Source organism: Nymphaea colorata, chromosome 4 (genome assembly GCF_008831285.2).
Source record: "Nymphaea colorata isolate Beijing-Zhang1983 chromosome 4, ASM883128v2, whole genome shotgun sequence".
Classification (NCBI taxonomy): domain Eukaryota; kingdom Viridiplantae; phylum Streptophyta; class Magnoliopsida; order Nymphaeales; family Nymphaeaceae; genus Nymphaea; species Nymphaea colorata.
The window spans coordinates 11,070,136-11,092,518 of NC_045141.1; the positions used below are offsets into that span (position 1 = coordinate 11,070,136).

General features: G+C 40.9%; 1 protein-coding gene across 1 annotated transcript; it reads left to right on the plus strand.

Annotated features, from left to right (window-relative positions):
- The first annotated feature begins 16,255 nt into the window (after nt 1-16,255).
- LOC116253386 (transcription factor LRL3-like) lies at nt 16,256-20,018 on the plus strand. The gene is made up of 7 exons (XM_031628181.2): nt 16,256-17,272; nt 17,832-17,918; nt 18,015-18,149; nt 18,284-18,349; nt 18,474-18,539; nt 18,620-18,688; nt 19,218-20,018. The coding sequence occupies exons 1-7, from the start codon at nt 16,622-16,624 to the stop codon at nt 19,593-19,595; spliced, it is 1,452 nt and encodes a 483-aa protein (XP_031484041.1). The 5' UTR covers nt 16,256-16,621; the 3' UTR covers nt 19,596-20,018.
- Nucleotides 20,019-22,383: the final 2,365 nt, after the last annotated feature.

Consider the following 22,383-nt stretch of genomic DNA (forward strand, 5'->3'; position numbering starts at 1 on the left):
AAGTGTCCAATCCCATTGATTTCTACCATGCTAAAGTAAGATTAAATGATTTAATAAGAGAGAGGTCTGGAAAGGGCAAGCTCCTAGAAAGAGTAATCGGTTTACTTATATATCCTATAAGGGTAAACTTCCTACTCTTAATAGGCTAAAGAAGCAGGATATAGATATGCACCTTACCAATAGGTGTGTTGTTTGTGGTGGGACTCAAGACTTAATAAACATGTCTTGATTAAGTGTAAGGCAGCCAAAGTGGTGTGGGAATGGATAGCTTGCAAGTTTGGGGTCTTCAAACTTCGTCAATGTGATATAGTATTTGAAATTAAGAGATGGATGAAAGTAAACAACATGGAGAACCAGATGTTGGCGAATAGTTTTATTGGTAACTTGTTGGAGGCATGTGGAATAGAAACACAGGTGTGCATAGAATGTAGACTATATCTGATTATATTTTGCAGCAAGAGGTCTAGAAGACTTGTGTATATGCTTTTTGTTGTGTTAACTGGTCCAAAGAAGCTGAGCAAAAAAGTGAGTATATGGCTCAGCTTGTGCGTCTGCTGTGAAGAGAAAAAGGAAGACAGTGGTGTAGTTCTATTTTTCAATATCATAAATGTAAAGAATGGAGGAATATTGAGAGTAGATAAGTTGAGTTGTGTAGGTGACAGGTAGCTAGATGTGGCTATAATGGTTGATCCTCATGAAAGGGAGATGGAAATCCTTGACAGAATGCCCTACATCCTAAAGAATATGGGAGGAGAGTTCGCATTATCTCATCTAATGAAGATTGAGTAAGGAAAGTGCACCAGTTTTTGGAAGGAAAGAGAGTATCTTAGAAGTGGAGCTTATATGTTCTCTCCGATGTGCTTGGATTAAGGAGGGCCCAGCACTAGTTGAATAAGTGTCTTTGGTAGGGAAGAGATGCAAATTGATCTTGTCTTTTTATTGATTATACCAGCAGCTATAAATGCGGTCAATTCTTTTTTGGTCTCTTGGAAAAGGTTGATTGAGTTCTTTTGTGAATTCCACTGCTAAGGTTTTTTTTTTATGACTGCCTCGTTATGTATATATTGTTTGCATTGATAAAGGCATGGATGTATCCCCCAACAACTTCTTTATTTGAACACCTCATAATAGTCGATTTTTCTGCTGAAGCAAAAGGTTTATGGTAATTAGAACTTTAAATTTGATACAATCATCAAACTATCTCTCAATAGAGCAATTTGCTTCTCTATTAAGTTTGTAAAGCTAATGATATGCATAATCACTAAAAATCAAGGCTCAACACAAGAAAAGATAAAGTTTGAAAACTGAGGCTCAACAAAGATAAGATAGAGAAACAAAACATGGGACATAGAATAGTGTGAAAATATTTTGATATATGGAGGTTTGGTCATGATATGTCCATGAAGGTAGATTCTACCATAAGTAAACATTATAGTCTTTTAACTAGTTTGGTCTACGATGTGCCAATAAACCGGCTGTTGGGAAATAGGCTCCCTTCCGTTTATTGTAGAAAAATTAAGATGTGTACAGGTAGAAAAAACGATATTCAAGATGTTGAGCATCAGCCACAAAAGGAGATAAAAAAAACTCAGGCACGCATAACCCAGCTGCCCCAAAACCAAAACCAAAGGTCAAACCACCACAAGAGTAGATGTTTCTGATTAAAAAGCAAAGGACATTAAGCACAAATGGTAGCTGTAAAGTTAAGCATTAGCTGTCATCATCTCTCCCATCTATTTCCCCATCTTGATGCATATGCTTACCAGCCTCTATAGTGGCAAAAGTACCCTTACACATTGGTTGAGTGCCCTAATGTGTTGTCATTTATGATTAATCGGCATTCTGCCTTCCAGCACAGCTTTGAGTCTACGCTTACAGCCTTCATTGTTCGCTATGATCGCAAAATTTCCATTAACTCTCTCAATAGATTGTAGCCAGCTATTCAACATGTGCAGTTCAGCCTCATCTTCCCTAAAGCAAGCTTTAGTAAAAAGGGCCTCACTAGATTGCATACTTCTTAATCTCCACATGCCCATTACCATGGTTTTAACACCCATCTTGCAGGTGACTGATAAAAAAGGGATATGAAGAAGAATGAACAAGGAATTTTAACGAGGTTCGGTGCTGAAATCACCTACGTCCTCAAAGTCTCTCTACTCTCTTTTCAACATGTTACGAGAGATAGAGGTTCCACTATTTAAAGAATACAAACACAATCTTGTACTCCTAAAATCATGGAGTTGATATACAACTTGTTTCCTTCAAAATATCGCTTCATATTTTATCTCTTTCCATAGATAAAGAGATTTGGACGTCAACCTCTTCTTCACCCACTCCTGATTTTTTGGCAATTGGTTGCACCTTATCATCTTCTGATTTCCCCAACTTATGCGGATGATCATCTTTAGCCACATGAATTGATTCTCTAACAGCCCCCTCAAGATCAACGCTTGGTTTTCGACGTTGAGCTTGGTATGAATAAAAGCATGACGATCTTTGGCTAAGGGCTTAGTGAATATATCTGCAATCTGATCTCGAGTAGAAATGTAGCTAATTGTGAGCTCCTTCCTTGCTAATTTATCTTGAACAAAATGTAAGTTTATTTCTATGTGTTTGCTTTTGTTATGAAACACTGGATGTGATGCAAGGCAAGTAGCTCCAATATTGTCGCACCATATATTCGGTATGCTACAATTGGGTACATTAAGTTCTTTGAGTAGGTATTGTAGTCAAGTTATTTCTGCAACAGTATTTGCTAGAGCACGATATTCTGATTCTGTACTTGACCTTGAAACTGTGGATTGTTTTTTCGCACTCCAAGGTATAAGATTTGGTCCAATGAAAATAGCATATCCTGTAGTGGATTTTTTATCATTTGGATCTCCTGCCCAGTCTGCGTGAGAATAGACATTTATGGAATAATATTGTCCTTTGCATATAACAAAACCATAATCAATAGTTCCCTTTAAGTATCGTAGAATTCTCTTGACTGCTTTCCAATGTTCATTAGTCGGAGCATGCATAAATTGACAAACTTTGTTTACTGCAAAGGAAACAACTGGTCTAGTAAGAGTAACGTACTGAAGTGCTCCCACAGTGCTTCTATAGATACTTGGATCTTGAAAAGCTGTACCGGAGTGGAGATGCAGTGTTGGAGAGACAGCCATGGGAGAGTTAGCAATTTTGGCATCAAGTAATTTTGTTCTTCGCAATAAAACTCCAATATACTTTCGTTGTGATAATAGAACTCCTTGCTTATGGTTTTCAACTTCAATGCCTAGAAAAAAATGTAAGTCTCCAAGATCTTTTAAGGCACACTCTTGTCCAAGCATGCGTTTAAGATCATGCACCTTTCTTGGAGAATTTCCAGTGATAATGATATCATCTACATATATAAGAATGAAAACTATATAATTCTCTTGTCTTAGAATGAAGAAGGAATTGTCTGTTTGCGCACCTTTGAATCCCATTTGTTGAAGAATGAGGCTGAGTCTTGAAAACCATGCTCTTGGAACTTGCTTGAGTCCGTAAAGGGCTCGTTGAAGCTTACAAACATAGTTTGGAAAATTTGAATCTTCGAATCCTTGTGGTTGATCCATATAAACATTCTCATTGATGTGCCCATGAAGAAAAGCATTTTGTACATCAAGCTGCCGTAAATACCAATTTTGTGTGATAGCAAAAGAAATAACAGTTCTGATTGTGGTTGGTTTAACTACAACTAAAAGTCTCGAAATAATCTACTCCTTCTTGCTGACTATATCCTTTTGCAACCAACCTCGCTTTGTATCTTTCTAAACTTCCATCTACTTTACGCTTTATCTTATAAACTCATTTGCATCCCACAATATATTGCTCATTTGTACGAGGAACAAGAGTCCAAGTATGATTTTTCTTCAATGCAGTAATTTCATTTCTCATAGCAGTGATCCAATTTGGATTCTTGCTTGCTTCTTGAAACTGTATATTATCTTGATCCTGAGAGAGCTTGGCTAAGAGCGTCTGTGGAAGAGAGTGTTTTGTTGAGTAAACCTTTGGTTTCAATATGCCATCTTGGAATCTAGTTGTCATATGATGAGTTCTTGTGAGAATTGGTGGAGGAGTCGTGCTTTGATTTGCATTCTCACCTTGACAAGCCATGCTTTGATCTGGATTCTCAGATGGACCATTTGATTGATTAACACCAGTAGGAGTTTCGTGTGTCTTCTCAATATTGTCATCACCACTTTGAGATAATGGATATTGTATAGTGACAATCTGGTTGTCATGACTTTCCTTTCTGTAATTTTCCTTGTCAAATCTCTCTCCATTTTGATGGAAGGAGAACCAGTTTTCATAAAAAATAACATGACGTGATATAAAAACTCTTCCTGTTATGATATTGAGACCAAAATATCCATGATGCCTTGGTGTATAGCCGAGAAAAACGCATTTTTCAGATTTATGCTCAAATTTATTTTTTTTGTACGGCCGCAAGCATGGGAAACATGCACACCCAAAGATTTTTAAGAAATTGTAATCTGGTTTGGTTTTGAACATGACTTGAAACGGACTTAGTCCTCCAAGAATTTTGGTGGAAACTCTGTTTATAAGATATGTGGCTGTATGGAAGGGATAAGACCAATACTTGTTTGGTACGCATGCATCAGCCATCATAGTGAGCCCGGTTTCAACAACATGGCGATGACGTCTTTCAACTGCACCATTTTGTTATGGAGTGTGAGGACAAGAAATCTTATGTCCAATGCCATGTGATTCAAGAAAATCAGTAAGACCTTGATATTCTCCACCCCAATCGGAATGCAGAAATTTAATTTTTGCACCTGTAACAAGCTCAGCATGCGATTTAAACTTTTGAAAACTTCATATAAGTCTGATTTGTTCTTGAGAAAGTATATCCAAGAATATCTTGAATAGGCATCAACAAATAAAGCATAATATCTATATCCATCAATACTAGTTATGGGCGCAGGGCCCCAAACATCAAAATAAACAATATCTAAGAATCCATGTACTGGTGTAGAAGTCTTGTTAAAGGGTAGACGATGACTCTTACCCTTTTGACAAGCTTCACACACTTTATGTTGCATAAAATCATCATAAGGCAAACCAAAATTATTCAAGATGTTCATAACATTCTTTAAAGAGGGATGACCAAAATGTCTATGCCAAGTGTCAACCGAGTCCTTGACGCCAACATCTCTAGTGGTGAAAAAGACTTGCTTGTTCTTGTTCAAGGTCAGTTTGTATAAACCTTCTTCAGTTCGACCTTGAAGCAGCACTTTCCTTGAGGTGAGATCAGGTGAAATTCAAAGAAAACATTATTCTCCTTAACAAATTTGTGTACTGACATGAGATTCTTAGAGATGGTAGGTACATGAAGAATATCACTCATGACAAATCTGTCAAAAACAGTAGAACCAATGTGGTTAATAGCCAAACCTGATCCATCTCCAATAAGGACACCATCATCACCTTGATACTCGAGTGTAGAGATAAGTTGTTCAAGTCACTGGTCACATGATGCGATGCCCCAGAATCTGGATACCAGTTTTGACTATTGGTAGAGCTTTGGTGAGGGGCCGGGGCCACATGATATGCTTTTGGTGCCAAAGAATGATTATTTTGAGCATAAGAGGCAAGTTGATAGCAGGAGCGTGCAGAATGGCCAGGTTTTTCACAAATTTGGCAAGCGATACGAGGTTGATTACTTTGAGATCGGCCTCCACGATTTCTAAAATTGCCACCACGGTTTGCTCTTCCACCACAATAAAGTGATCCTCCACGGTTTTGATGGTGAGAAAAGAAACTAGTCTTGTTTGTCAAATTAATAGAAGCATTTAGCTGATCAGTTTCAACACCAATACTCTCTATTATATTGTGTTCTTGATTCAAGAGTAAACCATGAAGCTCTTCCAACATCACTGGTGTAGATCGGGTCTCCATTGAGACCCTAAAAGCATGATACTCATTTGGCAGTCCTTTCAATAAATACATGATAAGATCATCTTCATCAACAGGTTTAAAGGCAATAGCTAATTGATGGGAAATAGATTTTGCATGCTGAAAGTATTCATCTACTATCTTGTTTCCTTTCTTTAGATCCTGAAATTGACCTCTAAGATGAATTATGTGTGAACGAGAATGGGAAGCATATGATCTTTTTAGGACAGACCAGATTTCATATGCAGTTTCCAAGCCAATGACTTGACTCAAGAGGTTTTCACTCAATGAGGTGATAATCCAACTTAAGACAAGCTGATCATGCTTTAACCATAATATATAATCAGGATTAACATCATCAGAATTTCCAACAGTTTTGGGCGGACAATGGATTGTTCCATCAATATAACCCATGAGCCCGTAAGTGATCAAGATGGGTTTGAATTGGGCAGCCCAAAGCATATAATTATCTGTTGTAAGTTTGATAGAGAGAAACTGAGAAAAGTTTGACGGCACCTGGTTGAAGTTGAAGCTAGTGTTGAGAGTTCTGTTCAACATTGAAGAGGTTGACGATGAAGATGTTGTCATCACTAAATGAAGCCGATGAAGCCACCAAAAGAAAACCAATGAAGCCGATGAAGTCAAACGGATGAAGGCCAAAGACGCGAAGGCCAAAGGCTACTGTGTCTTCGTTTAACGTATTGCCGGCACTTTGAAAGAGTGGGCACTGCTCAGATAGCGGGACACGCTGGTGGGATTCATCGAGCAGCTTTGACACGGTGAATGAAGATGTGTCGGGGCACGCCGAGTTCGTCGGATTTTCCCGGAATCCCTCTTTCGTGCCGAAAAAAGCACAAAAATTGTAGCAGACTTCAAAAATCTATTTCTCCCTGATTTCTGAACGGTTTTGGATGGGTAAGGGCTCAAAATACTCGGAATTTCGTCAGCTTTCTCTTCAGATCATCAAAAACACGTTTTGATCTCAGGATCGGACAGATTTAACGCCGAAAGTAGTTGGACTCCACCAGAAATAAAGAACACACGTCCGAGGGAAGAATCTCTGTGGAATGATTCACCATCCAAGGATCAATACCTAGAATAGATACCGTGATGCTCTGATACCATGATAAAAAAGGGATATGAAGAAGAATGAACAAGGAATTTTAACGAGGTTCGGTGCTGAAATCACTTACATCCTCAAAGACTCTCTACTCTCTTTTCAACATGTTACGAGAGATAGAGGTTCCACTATTTAAAGAATACAAACACAATCTTGGACTCCTAAAATCATAGAGTTGATATATAACTTGTTTCCTTCAAAATATTACTTCCTATTTTATCTCTTTCCATAGATAAAGAGATTTGGACGTCAACCTCTTCTTCACCCACTTTTGATTTTTTGGCAATTGGTTGCACCTTATCATCTTCTGATTTCCCCAACTTATGCGGATGATCATCTTTAGCCACATTAATTGAATCTCTAATAGTGACAATTTGAAGTACATTGGCTTCCATGTTTAAGCTTAAGAGAATGCCCTCACACAGGAGTCCAGTCAGCAACCAAGTCGACATGACCTTTTGTTCCTTGTCCTCTAGCTGCATACTTTCAAACACCTCCTTAGCTAAGTACCAAACAACAGAGAAAATCTGTTCAATTGTGAGTGTGGTCATTCTCTCATGTGCCAATTCATTAATAAACCACCACAACTTCCAAACAATGATTGAGAATAGCAACATCCAACATCTTCTAAGCCATTTATCCTTGAAAGACACCTTGTTTCAAAGCTGGATTTCTTTATTTATACTTTGTTGTGGGAGCCTACTCCTGCCAAACTTTGAAATGGTCTTGCTTCACACCATTTGCATTGCCGAACACTTGAGGAGGACATACAAATTGCTGTCCTCCTTTCTTTTGCATGAGTGGTATCTATTTGCCAAATGCACTCTGTGCCTTTGTAATATGTCTTGAGTGGTCAGTCTCGTGAGGCTGCCAATGTAAGTAGTCCAACTTGCTGTAGCTGAAATATGTCTATTCCATATACCTTTCTGTCAACCCTCATGACTACCCTTTTGTCTTATGGCTTCACAAATCCACCTAGAGCTTAGTTCCTTGAGTTCCTGGGCATTACTAACTAGTAGGTCAGCCCCACTAGCTAGTTGAATATACCCAGTCGCGGCTAATGCCTTGCTCAGCAGAGCTAGTCTAGCCTCACCCATCTCCTTTACCTCATCCATTCAATGCTTCCATTGATCAATTATGACACCATATTCCTCCCTACTCATTGATTTCACCAAAATTTCATCATGCCACCAATATGGCTAGAAAGAGACTGATTTTCCATCATTAATCTTCCACTTCATCCATTTTTCTATCTTATCCTAGCCTTTTTCTAAGTTTTTCTAAGCCCAAGAGCCCCTCCATGGTTTTCACACTGCCCATAAATTCTTAGATTTAAGATATCTCGCCCTGCACTACTGAGCAAAGAGGAAGTTTTCATTAAAGGAAAAGAAAAGCCTACTCGCTAGTAGTCATTAACATCCTCAAGAAGGTGTATACTAATCCCTCCTTCCACTTTGGTCTTGCACAATGAACGCCAAGCTATTTAGTGAATATGTCAGTTGTCCTAAGTATCAGCCCAAATGAACCTGGCCGTGCATCTCTCAAGCTTCTTCACTACATCTCGTGGGAGAGAGAAAGATTGCATCCAAAACTTATCCATGGAGCTCAGGTTATGAGTGATAAGGTAAGCATGTCTTGCATAAGATAGGAGTTGGGATTTCCAAGGTGTCATCTTCTTCTCAAATTTAGCAATCAACCCTTACGCAATGCTCCACATTTAAGTTCCTCGTCAAAAAAGGAACACCCCAGATATTCCTAGGGCAACCTAACTACCTACCAGCCACCAATGTTGGCCAACCTTTGCTCTAGTGGAGCGTCTATGTTAAAGGTAAACAAAGAGGATTTGGAGTTATTGATTATGAAGTTCACTCTCTCTTTTAATTGGTTTAACATTCTCTTGATGTTGGTAAGTGATTTTCACTGAACCAACACTAAACAGCATGAGATCATCTACATCTACAAACATTAGGCAACGGACATCTGGTATGCTCTAACTGAGGAGGGGAGGTGAATGGCCCTCACTCTTTGCCCCTTAAGATTCCTAGCTACAATTTCCATTACTAGGATGAATAGGTAGGGGGGACATTGGGTCGCCTTGCCTAACACCCCTCGAAACAGTGAAATCTCTTCCCACCTTTCTATTAATTATCATTTCATAAGAGACTAAGGAAACACAAACCATAAGTTTTTGCACACATAACCGTGTGAAATCTAAGATACCAAAGGCAGTTTTGTAGGAATCTCCAAGATATTCTATCATATGTCTTTGAGATGTCAAGTTTAAAACATGCCACTGCTTCTTTCCTATTGTCAAATAAATGAACCAGCTCATTGGCCATAGTAAACTGATCATGGATCACTAAACTTAAAAAAGGCCCCTTCAATTATCCCAATCAATCAGGGCAGGATCTTCTTCATGTGTTGAACCATAACTCTAGCAATCACCTTGTAAAGGTTATTGCAGAGGGCAATGGACCTAAAGTCCTCAATCCGCCGAGCTCCTCTTTCTTAGGGATGAGCATTAAGTCAGTTCTGTTTAAGCTCGCACCATCTTCTCTGTTCTCAAAAAATTGTCCACCACTCTCTAGATATCTAGTTCAATCTCCTCCTACATGATTTGACAAAAGGAGTTCAGGAACCCATCAGGCCCCGAAGAACTATCCTCGTCAAGAGTCATAACTGCTTTCTCAACCTCCGCATAGGTGGCTGGTCCCAAAAGGGAGGAGTTCCCTTTTGTGTTGAGTTTTCCCTCCCAAATGTCATTGGGGATATCGCCACTCATTCTATCATCATTAATGATGCATTCAAAATAGCTGCTAGTTGCTAACTGCTTCTAACACGCTTTCGGGTGTAGAGAAGATTTGGCCTGCCACCTCAAGATCTGCAATGTGATTCCTCCTTGACCTCTTCAAAGTGTAATGCCTGCTCCAGCTTCTTCTTGATGGATTCCTCTTCCCTAGATGCCCACTCATCCCCTACCTCACTATTCATTTGAGTTTGCCTCAACCGACATTGTAGGGACTCTATGTTCTCCTCGATTCTCCCAAAGGAAATTTTATTCCAGTGTATAAGACTATTATTAAACACCTCAAGCTTTTGAAGGTCTCGCAGTGTAGGACACCCCTGCACAGCTGCCCCCCAAGCTTCACTAATAACATGGCTGCCTTCCCTAGTCAGTAGCCAGGGTTTTATGACTATCAAACGTTTGTTTTTCCTATTCTGCCAGATGACTCTCCATCTTGACTATGATCACCTTATGGTCTTATGTGGCTCGGGGGGGACGTAGAAAGAATACATAGGACATTCGTACGTCTCTCTCAAGTAGAATTTGTGAAGCTCCAATCAATTTTACATAGGATCCTATCCTTTCCTTGGTGCCCATTGGACGAAGTATAGTTGCTCTGGTTGTCACATAGCTCCTTTAAATTGGAAGATAGGATGAACCTATTAAAGTCAATACATGCTTGAGCAATTAGAGCCTTACCAGTTTTATTAAGTCTGTTTCGCATAGCATTAAAGTCCCCTTATATCAACGTAGGAATTTCCTGGGCATTAAGAAAATGACCCAGCTCTGCAAACTATTACTTCACATAAGAGGGTTATTTGGCATGTAGAGAGCTATTATCTGAAAGATCTATTGTGCAATGGTAAAAGAGAAATAACATGCCAACCACCACTAGTTTTTAACTCATCCATGGTTATGAGCATACTCCTAGTTCTAGAGACATAAAATATGTGTTCGCCCTTCATTCCCATTATCTTTCGTTTGCACCCCTTCCATGTACAGCCGATGAGAAACACTGTTGATTACCATCTCCTTAACTTGTACATCAAGGAGAAAGTAGATCATTGGCCTTTCAGAATTGCAAAGATTTACGAAGTCTTGCTGGGCTGCTGGCCATGCAGCCCCTCTCATGTTCCAGCAAGCGAGTTTTATCGGTGCATCGTCGACTGATCTCCCTCCCCCCTCCCTTCCATAACCACTTCAATTCCTCCTGGCTGTTTCTCATTTTCTTTTTCCGGCCTATCTCCTTAATTAAGTCATATCTTTCTTTCCTTCTCTTTTGTCCAACCCTGATCCATTTGTTTTCCCCATCCCCTTGCTTAGTCTTTTCTGCTAGAGGAATTCTATCAATGGACTACTGACCGTGCTTCTTCTATCTATACCCATTAACATGGATACCTCTCCCCACGTTCTCCTGGGGTTTAGTTCCTTGGTCTCACCCCCATTAGGTTTCAGCATTGCTGGCCTCCTAGATTCAAAGGTGAAGACGGGAGGGAAGCTGAGTTGCTCCATCTTATTTTTGTTAGCCAAGGCATCAAAAGGACTTGGGAGCTAAGGCTATGGAAGGGTTACCTGAGGGTTGGTGATTCTTCTCCAGTGCCTGAGTATTGACTGTTCCTCTCCCATTGTTGCCTTGCAGTCCTTTCCCCTTGGTAAGCTCCTTTTGATGACCAAATGGTGTGTGTTCTGCCTCCCACTCCCTGGACTCGTTCCTCATCTTTGCATCACCTAACATGGTCAGTTTGGCAATGTGTGGTCCTCGCTCTCGTTGGTGCCCCTTCCAGGCTTTGGTCACCATTTTCACCATGGACCAGGGGTTTATTGTGGTTTGCTCCCCTCCCCCTCTGTATGTCCCTTACACGTTGACCTCATATGGGTGAGGGCACTACAAAAGTCATAAAATGAAATCCTGGATTCGTAAACAATCTCCTGTAAGATAGATCGACCATCCCCCAAATCCAAAGAAATCCACAGCACCATGGAGAAATTGATCGGCACTTCGATCATCTCCCTTGCAAAACCAACTTCCTCCCATTTGCCCAAACAGCTATCTTCCTCTGCATATTCTCCTTTTAGGGCCCTCGCTATGCCCTTGTAGCATTATTCATTCCATAGGTGAATCGATAGCTAAGGGAGCTGGATCCACAACAAAACTGTTTCTAGCGCATTAATCTTCATCTCCTGGCCAGGTTGCCATCAGCTGGCGATTAGAGTGCGGTTTGCCTACTCTCCATGTCATTCTCTTTACAGCTTCAGCCAAATGGTGTGTGTTCCGCCTCCCACTCCCTGGACCCGTTCCTCATCTTTGCATCACCTAACATGGTCAGTTTGGCAATATGTGGTCCTCGCTCTCGTTGGTGCCTCTTCCAGGCTTTGTTCACCATTTTCACCTTGGACCAGGGGTTTGTTGCGGTTTGCTCCCCCTCTGTATGTCCCTTACATGTTGACCTCATATGGGTGAGGGCACTACAAAAGTCATAAAATGAAATCCTGGATTCGTAAACAATCTCCTGTAAGATAGATCGACCATCCCCCAAATCCAAAGAAATCCACGACACCAATGAGAAATTGATTAGCACTTCTATCTTCACCCTTGCAAAACCAACTTCCTCTCATTTGCCCGAACAACTATCTTCCTTTGCATATTCTCCTTTTAGGGCCCTCGCTATGCCTTTGTAGCATTATGCATTCCATAGGTGAATCGGTAGCTGAGGGAGCTGGATCAACAACAAAACTGTTTCTAGTGCATTAATCTTCATCTCCTGGCCAGGTTGCCATCAGCTGGCGATTAGAGTGCGGTCTGCCCACTCTCCATGCCCTTCTCTTTACAGCTTCAGCCAAATGGTGTGTGTTCCGCCTCCCATTCCCTGGACTCGTTCCTCATCTTTGCATCACCTAACATGGTCAGTTTGGCAATGTGTGGTCCTCGCTCTCGTTGGTGCCCCTTCCAGGCTTTGGTCACCATTTTCACCCTGGACCAGGGGTTTATTGTGGTTTGCTCCTCCTCTGTATGTCCCTTACACGTTGACTTCATATGGGTGAAGGCACTACAAAAGTCATAAAATGAAATCCTGGATTCATAAACAATCTCTCGTAAGATAGATCGACCATCCTCCAAATCCAAAGAAATCCACGGCACCACGGGGAAATTGATTAGCACTTCGATCTTCACCCTTGCAAAACCAACTTCCTCCTATTTACCCGAACAGCTATCTTCCTCTCCATATTCTCCTTTTAGGGCCCTCACTATGCCCTTGTAGCATTATTCATTCCATAGGTGAATCGGTAGCTGAGGGAGCTGGATCCACAACAAAACTGTTTCTAGCGAATTAATCTTCATCTCCTGGCCAGGTTGCCATCGGCTGGCGATTAGAGTGTGGTCTGCCCACTCTCCATGCCCTTCTCTTTACAGCTTCAGCCAAATCTTCTTTTGAATCAACCCTGATTAGAAACCTTCCATTTCCCACTATGGAGAATAGTGGGTTCTTTATCTTCCCTCATTGGTTTTTTAGGGAAGAGAAAACAAAACTATAATCCATCCCTGATCTCCCACCACCTCCAAGCAATCCAGCAATGTCCGTAAATTTAAAGGGCTCTTCCAGTCGCTTCACTGCCTCCAGGTTGAGTCTCACCACAGGGTTTTTGCCCTAAAAGCTGACTTGTGCTTCCTCCATTTCACCCAGGCAAGGCTTTTCTTGGATATTCACCACCTTCACCCAAGAACGCCTCCATCCATTTCCCTCACCTGCCTCATCGCCTGCCAGTGCACCCTGATTAGGGCTTTCCTCCGCTTCCTCAGTTTCACACTCCATTTCCCTCCAAGAACTCCACACCCGGTAACATGCACCCAATCAGGTTGAATAGTTTGGTCTACGATGTGGTCTTGCCAAAAGGTGAAGTGAATATTGTATGGAGCTAATCAACTACGAAATTCAATTCAGCTAAGGTGGTAGGTTGATGTGATAGACGTTGAATGAGAACAAGGTCGGTTGTTCTTGGTGGAGGTTCCCCATTAACATTTTTTGAAGAGACTGGCTCCGAATATAATGGTGGTACATTTTGCTGGTAGGTAGAGGGATGACTATCTCTGGTTTAATGGTTATCATCCTCGACATGCATGAGTTTGGTAATAAGTTACTTAGTAAATTTCATGAACTTCAGATCAACCTTTGGCTCAAAAAATATTTTTTTGTTTTAGAGACAATTTTAGGCAGAGGAAGACATTCTAAGGAAACATCTACCAGGTTGAGACCTCAATTTTATTGCCAAAAAAAAAATATTTACATGAACAAAATGGAGGGCTTGCGGCCCTACATCACTGCAACATGAACAAAAAAAGAGGCACCAAACACGAGGGATCCCACCATTCCTAGCAAAAAGGCACCACCAAGTGTATGGGTCAGCATTCTCGAGCAGTCTATATAGCAGGCAACTCCTGACGGATACGAAAACTCAACTAAGAAAGATGCAGCACTATGGAGCCATTGAGATAACTTCTTACAAGTCTATTCATCAGCCTGTGTAGCTTCTGTTTGCTACATTGAACGATGAAGGCCCTGTGACCACATATTCAGGTGCCAGAACCAAGAAGGTGCATTAACGAATGGGGTTTTGTTCTTAGTGTTCGCTTATATCTTCGTTGAACTTTTCCATATGGAGTAATTATCTCCCATTAAAGTAGTCAATTTGACTTGAGCTTATTTGAATGGTGAAAGAAATAATATGATTATTCACAAGTGCTTTATCAATTTTATTCTTCAATAGGTTGAAGGTTATTCAAAGTATCGCTAAATACGGTAGCCAACAAGAAGTAGAGGAGGAAACTTTGTTAAGCTTGGACCTAACCGTCATGCCACATTGAAACTTGAAGATGCCATTGTATCTTTCATTAATGTTGTGCCAATAGTTAAAGAATGAAAAATTTATATTGTTAAATTAGAAATTGCTAAATTAGATTTGAATTTGACCTTGGGTTTCCTAATCCAATATCTAAATAAAAAATTGGCCATGTAAAATGCAGAAGCGCTTAGATTTTCGAGAAGCCACTTTGGTTTATAAAAGGATGAACTGAAACTAATTTGTCAAAAGTTGTTGGGTTTTTGAGAAATTGCAACCTTTTGTAAGACATCATATCTACTTGGTAGAGGGCATCCAATCTCTTTCCTTTTTCTTCTTATTCACTAAAATAATTACTTTTTTTAGTGCACTTATATTCCAGTATGTGAAAGCTTTATCATTCCTCTTCTCGACCATATTATATTATGACATTACCGATGCTTGATAGATTGAAGAATAAGTTCCAAATCTCAAAAAAATATCCATCAAGCTTCAAGTACTATGAAGAGATCTTGAAACATTATTTATAAAAGGCAATAAATGTCATTAAAATGTTTTTCCCAGAATTCTTAGGATTATCAAATGAATAAGGAGCTACGGAAACAAAATTGAGGAGACAAAATAACTAAAAATATTTTAAGAACTTTGATATTGAAAATATTGTTACGTTTTAGTAAGAAAAAAAAAAGCCCTGCTGAAGGATCGCCTCCTAACTTTATTAATTATAAACTGTGCAGCCAAAGCAACACAACAAAAAAAAACACCAACAAATGGCGACGATAGAGTAGGAGGAAAACCAGGGCCGAACACATTCAAAGACAAAAAAAATGCAAGAGGGAGACAACCCTGGGGATTAATAAACATGATAAAGCGTAGAGGTTAATTCTAGCACAAGATCAGCATATAATACATAGAACTTATGGCCCGTTTCTGAGATCTTAGAAACCCGGAATTATTAAGGTACTTGCACTAAGCTCATACTGTAACTAAAAAAAAATCATGAAAGTGTCTAAAATATTACGCTTAATGAACTTAAACACCACTTTATGGTCATTTGTCTTGGTAGTCATTCTCTCACTTCTTCAACTCACTAGACAAGCGCATTCTTAACCCAATCAGTTATACTAGATCCCTTAAAGTTATGTTGAAGCTTATTTAATGCATATTTTTGTAGCTAGATTTTAGTTTTTATTTAAAAATACTAAAAAAACATGCTTAATTTTTAGTTTTTATTTTTAAGTAAAAAGATGCTGAATTTATAATATTCATTTAACAGCTTCTTCTTTTATGTAATATGTAAAGTTAATATTTCTCGGCTTTTGTTATTTTTGAAATGTTACGGCCTATAAGCGAAATCTGTTTTATAATTTCCCCTTATTTGACCAAACTTTGGTCCTGTCGTTGATGGAGAGAGGGAGAGGTTTACCTTCTCTCGTACTGCTTTTTCTTTTCTTTTTCTCTCTCTCACCCATCGCTTCCCGTCCTCATCCGCTCGCTCCATCGTAACTGAAAGATCAAAAATAATATAATAAGAAAAACGCAGGAGACGACAAGATTTGATTCTCTCTCTCCCTCTTTTTCTCGCTCGCTCGCTCTTCGCCAAAAGGTGCCATTACGCGTGGAATTCTGAGACTCTTGCTCATGTTTTTCATCACCTCTGAGGCGTCTCTGGCCCTTTCACTCTTTTCCCACTGCTTCTTCAAAAAGAAATGAAAAGAATGAAAAGGAAAAATTGGAAACAACCCATCCATCTACCATTTCTTCAAATCAAGAGAAGTGGTTCTGACTCTCTTTAAAGCTTTCCCTTTAACGGCATCTTCCTTCTTCTGAAGTGGGCAACCTGCAAAACTCCATTTCTCTGCGTCGAAAGAATTATCTTTCTTAGGGAAAGGGGAAGAACTCTCTCTCTCTCTCTCTTTCTCGCTTTCTCTCTCTTCATGCAGCCTTCTAGTGAAGGAATGGCGTCAATGGGGGGTTCGCTGAGCTCCCAGCATATGTCCATCCAAGAGATGCAGGCCCAAGAAATCACAAACCCCCAGAGCAGTAACCTAGACCACCACCAAATCTCACACGACGATTTCCTTGAGCAGATGATCTCGACCCTTCCGTCCTGGTCGGACCTCTCGCCTTCCTCCTTTCCTCAAGCCCTTCCTAACGGCGGCTGCAGCAGCGGCAGCGACGCCTCTCAGAAGCTCTTCACCATGTCCCTGATGAGCAAACCGGAGAACGCCTCGCCGGACGCCGCCCACTTCATCTCCTCTTTCGATGACTCCACCTTGCTTGCCTCCCGCCTCCGGCAGCACCACATCTCGGGCGGCGGGAGCTCTCCTGGCGGCGGACTGCTCGGCCTGCTCCAACTCAACACGCCCAATCTGGGTCTCAACCCCTCCCAACTCTTGGGCTCGACGCCCATGGCTAGACCGCCTGCGTCCGCGGCGGCTAGCTGTGTTGGCGATACTGGCGGAAACGGCGGCGGCGGAGGAGGAGGGGGCTTGCCCATCCCTTTAAGTCTTGGTCAGGGTAGCGACCCTGACTCCTCTTCTGATTCTCGTCTGAGAGACGCTGTTGTTGATGCTTCCTTCAAGAACGTAAGGACCTTCATCCTTCTTCCTCTTACAATTGTTCGACGCTGATCTAAGTTGCAAAAGGAATCGATATTTCTTTCGGGAATTAAATGCATGTGCTCTTCTAAAAGCTTGTAGTTAATGTTGTCAACGTCTAGCTCGCCAAAATTCACTAACTACGCAAGGGATTTATTGTTGAAAATCACCTTTCTGTTGTCTAGTGCTTTAATTCGCTCAATTTTCCGGCAAATAATTTTCATGTGGAACTATAGAGCTGCCTCTCTGTTAAAAAGGCTAATGATGAACAAATTTTAAGAACTGAATGCTAAAACAAGTTGAACGCTATCAATATCATCCCTAAAAGTTTCCTCTCTCTCTCAAATTGTTCCCCTCCGTCCAGTTTTGAGCTTCATTTGGATCGCTAATGGCGGCGTGGTTACCCATTTTTACAAAAGAACTTGCTTCTATTAAATTGCCGTCTGCAAAAAGGTGTTTATGATTCTGAAAATCGCTGGGAACGTAAACTTCTGTCTCTAGACTCCCTCCCAACACTAACTCTAACTCAGAAACGTTCTTGGTTTAGTGCGTCGATGGTTCTGCTGCGGTTCAAGGTTTGTTCAATGGATTCCAGACGACCAGGAGTTCTCCGAACAACAACCAACATTTTCAGGTAAGCAGAAAATCTTCCTTTCTCTCTTATTTGTGTATCTTGTCATGTGTAAGATACGAATCGCTAAAAAATGTTCCCTTCTTCTTCTTGGTGTAGAGTTATGGGGCGCAGAATGCCGGGATGAATCAAGCTCCAGCTTCCGTTCAGGCACCAGGAACCGCACCTCCGACGAGGCCAAGAGCGAGAGCCCGGCGCGGTCAAGCTACCGACCCACACAGCATTGCTGAAAGGGTAATTAGCCATGCATGACATGAGATGTTTTCTACTCCCAAAATTTGAGCCAGCAAAATCCTTTCTTCCTTTCGTAAACTTGGTTCCTTTCTTTCATGTATGGTCTATGGCTAATGGTTGTTTTATTACTTTAGTTGCGTAGGGAAAGGATTGCAGAAAGAATGAAGGCCCTACAGGAACTCGTTCCCAACGCGAACAAGGTCTGATCAGTAACTAAATGTGAAAGCTTCCTAAAATTATCATTTGATCATCGTCCAGGCACTGCTCAATTATTGTCTCCACGAGCTCTGTATCTCTGATGTCTGAATGAATGAACCTATGCAGACGGACAAGGCTTCCATGCTCGATGAAATCATCGATTACGTGAAATTCCTTCAACTCCAAGTGAAGGCAATCTCTCTCTCTCTCTCTCTCTCTCTCTCTCTCTCTAGCTGGTTAGTTAAGTTCATTTCCTGCTACCATGTGGTTAGGTCCTGAGCATGAGTAGACTTGGCGGAGCTGCGGCAGTTGCTCCATTGGTTACTAACATTTCTCCTGAGGTATGTAGCAACTATCTGTTTCTCCATAGGAGAAGAAAAAGTATTTGTTGGTCCATTTATTTTATTTCTTTGTCAATATATGAGTTCAAAGACTTCCATTCTTCTCCTTAGAAACGGAATATGAAATCTCTGGAAGAGATTTGACCATTATCGAGATCACAGGGATTTTTACCCCTGCTTTGATGGTTTCCTTCCTTGATAAGTTGAAACAGAACCAACTCGGCCTTTTTTATTCTCGAATTCAATTCTGCCTTTTCCTTATCAACGTATAGAGAGAGAGAGAGAGAGAGAGAGAGAGAGAGAAAGGGTAATAATAATATTTAATAGCAATAAGAAAAGGGACAGGGTACTATTGGATCCTACATTTCTTGCCGAAAAGGAGAAAAAAAAGCTTCTTTCTTTTCCTGGTTTTCTTGTTGCTTTGTTTCCTATTGCTATTGATGCCATGGAGTGGGTGGCGATTCCATGATGTTGTCGGCATTTTAGTGAATAAACTAACAGGGGTTGTTATCAACAACAACAACAACAGGCTAGTGGCATCGGACGGAGGAGCAACGGCGACCAGACGGCGGCTACGGCGTCGTCGCAGGACGGTCTGACGGCAACAGAACAGCAGGTTGTGAAGCTCATGGAGGAAGACATGGGCTCAGCAATGCAGTACCTCCAAGGCAAGGGCCTGTGTCTCATGCCCATCTCCCTCGCCTCTGCCATCTCCAGCGCCACCTGCCACTCTAGAACAGCCAACGCCAACACCAACAGCACCGCCACCGTCCGGCCGTCCACCATCATCGACCCCTCGCCTCCTTCTCCAAGCATATCTGTCTTAACCGTGCAGTCCGCCTTAGGCAGCGGCGGTGGTTGTGCAGCAGACGCCCTCAAAGATGCCACCTCTGTTTCCAAACCGTAAAAAGTCCAGGAGATCTCTCTCATATCTACTTACCATGGCATTCTCAGTTTCCTTGAAAGCCAATTTCTGAACTCTGTAACCAGAAAAGGAAGCGTTTCTCCTACGAAGTGTTACACGTGAATGTAGAGAACTAGTTAATTAGGACCTCGAAAACCAATTTCAGGGACTTGGAATTCTGAAAACATGAATGTGGATTTCTAACAGCCATGGAAATCGGAGTAGATATCAAAGTGGCAGTATCAAATTTGTATAGGCTTTTCACTGCTGACCAACTTGCTATTCCTTTTTGCTTTTTCACCTTTGCTTTTACTTGCTACTATGCACCCGGATCTCTTTTATCCTTTTTACTCATCCTGGTCCGTTGTCTTCATTTATGATGAAGCGTTTTAGCTGTCATCAACTAATAAATAAATCTTTATAGAAGTGTGCCGTGGGTCTATGTCTCATCAAGTGGATGAGATTAACTCCTAGTAATGCTAAGGCTTTTTCCTTTCCTTTTTCTCCTCTTGGACGTTTGTCTTCATTTGTCAACAAGACTTTCAGCTGTCGTTAGGAAATAAGTTTTTATAAAAGCGTGCTGTGAGAAGATGAGTTTAATTATTATGGGTGCATATTTGTTTATGCTTGAAAATGATGGCTGGCAAGAGGAGTAATCCTACTACTGGGCTGAGAGTTGAAGCTCTTACACAATTCAGAGACTGGTTACCCCCTGGAGATTGTTCATATATATATTTATCAAATCTGTCATTCATGTCTAGTTCTTATAATCCACGTTTTCTTTTCTAAACAACTGCAAATATACCTTCGCATCCACCACACAAAAGATAAAAACTGAGGAATTGATGCAAATCGGCTAGTCGATCATGGAAGGAATATATGCTTATATTTCACCTATGACTATCACCACTTCCAAGATATCTAATAAAGTTTGAAACCTAACCAAGTTCTGTTCTCCTTCATTCCAACCATCCAACTTCTCAGGTTATTTACAGATGAAATTTTCTACTAAAAGAACACCCAAATGGAAAAAAGCATTAATGGATCGTCCTAAATACTGATCGATCATGAAACTGTTAAGTGATTAACCTAATTAACCACCAGAAGATCTTGTTTACCATTTGATCAAACATTCGGATACAATTTATAGGCTTGGAGGAAAGTAAAAAAGAAACTTTTCGAGGCAACTGGATCCAATGAAGCCAGTGAAATCTCATCTTTCCTTTGCTGAAGAAAACTGATCCCCTCTTTTTTGTCTGCCAAACCGGGTTCTCACTTTCTACCCAAGTCCCAAAACAACTCTTGACCACAAAAACAGGAGAAAAGAAGAGGAGCTGGGTCTCTTTGATGTACTTTTTTCAATAAAAAGTCAAACCAATCTTAATCATGTTTTAATATCCAAAATGAAATGGGTGAAATGGATCTATACAAACATGTCAAATCCTCTTTTTTTTTTTTCTTTTTTTTTTTTTGGCTTTTGATTAGGACCAGGGCAAATTGGATATCGATTGGCATGGGGTAGGAAGGGGGTTGAATTTAGACCTAGAACGGAGCACTGGATTTGGATAATGGAGCCACATGAACCCGCACCCATGAGAGGCCCAACTCCCCCCGCGTGCAAGTGCAACCGGCGACCGTCAGGTCCAAGCGGCTTCCCTTGCACCCTTTCCATGAGGCGGCAGAGGAAAGGACCAGGCAGCCCCCACCCTCCACTCTCGGCAGCCACCTACGGTGGAGGGCAGCTGGCGACGGCCCACGGATGCCCAACCAGCTGGGGCCCATTGCCGGCTGCAGACCAGCTGAGCGGTTGTTGACCCCGCCTCCTTAATAAGGACGGTGCCTGATCATAGAAGTTGTTCCCTATGGACAGAGATACATGAGGTCTTTGTAGAGTATCTTCACGGTTTGGAACTTTAATTCAACTAACAGTGTTTGATTTGTGTAAACCTGGGTTCTGCCACATGAAGCAGTTCCACGAGACATGAGTCACTATCTTATGGCCAATTAAAAACTTATTAACTATATCTTTAGTACCTCGTAAAAAAATAAATCTTAACTTCACCCCTGCTGTCCACCTTAACTAAAGCCATTGTCAGTGCCAAATCAAAGAGACATTAAGGAATATACACCTATGCTTTGAACTGTTGATATAATGAATTGGCACTACCCAATTTAATTAAACGCTCCACAAAAATAAATCCTTCTAAATTAGATGAAATTTCTCATGCGTGTAGGTCATACAATTCGGCCCAATATAATCTAATTCACCAAAGGAGTACTGAAACAGAGAAAAATGGATCCAGTAGAGCCCAACGACAATGTCACTTGTGTTATACGTCAAGAATTAACTTAAACCGGCTAACAGATAGTAAAAAATAATATTTATACTTCATCATGCTTTAATAAAGAAAAACATCAGTTCTTTGTGCTTGCAATTATTATTTATATAAAATTTACCATGATGTAATAAGAAGTTAAAAAGGTAAAAAAAAAATATTTCAAAAATACAAAGTAGGTTGCTTGTTGTTGACAGTGAAAGGACCCAACCACACTAAGACATGATTATGCCCTTTCACCGTCACGGATAAAACGGTGCAAGACCTAAGTCACTCTCCCGAAAATAGGACTGTTTGATACAAGGAAAATGGGACTATATTTTCACGGGCTTCTGTTCAAAGCCATTAACTTTTGACTCGGTGCGGCTAAACAGGGAGAGATAATCTTCTGTTCTGTGAACTATTAATAGCCCTTGAGACACTGGGATTGGTGGTCAACCTGAAGGACCATCGCA

What these genes read in the sequence shown, in the direction of transcription:
- LOC116253386 (XM_031628181.2), top strand. Translation starts at nt 16,622, where the DNA reads ATGCAGCCTTCTAGTGAAGGAATGGCGTCAATGGGGGGTTCGCTGAGC. An exon ending in ACAACAACCAACATTTTCAG is followed by an intron (nt 17,919 to 18,014) that starts GTAAGCAGAAAA and finishes TTCTTGGTGTAG; the next exon opens with AGTTATGGGGCGCAGAATGC. An exon ending in TCCTTCAACTCCAAGTGAAG is followed by an intron (nt 18,540 to 18,619) that starts GCAATCTCTCTC and finishes CCATGTGGTTAG; the next exon opens with GTCCTGAGCATGAGTAGACT.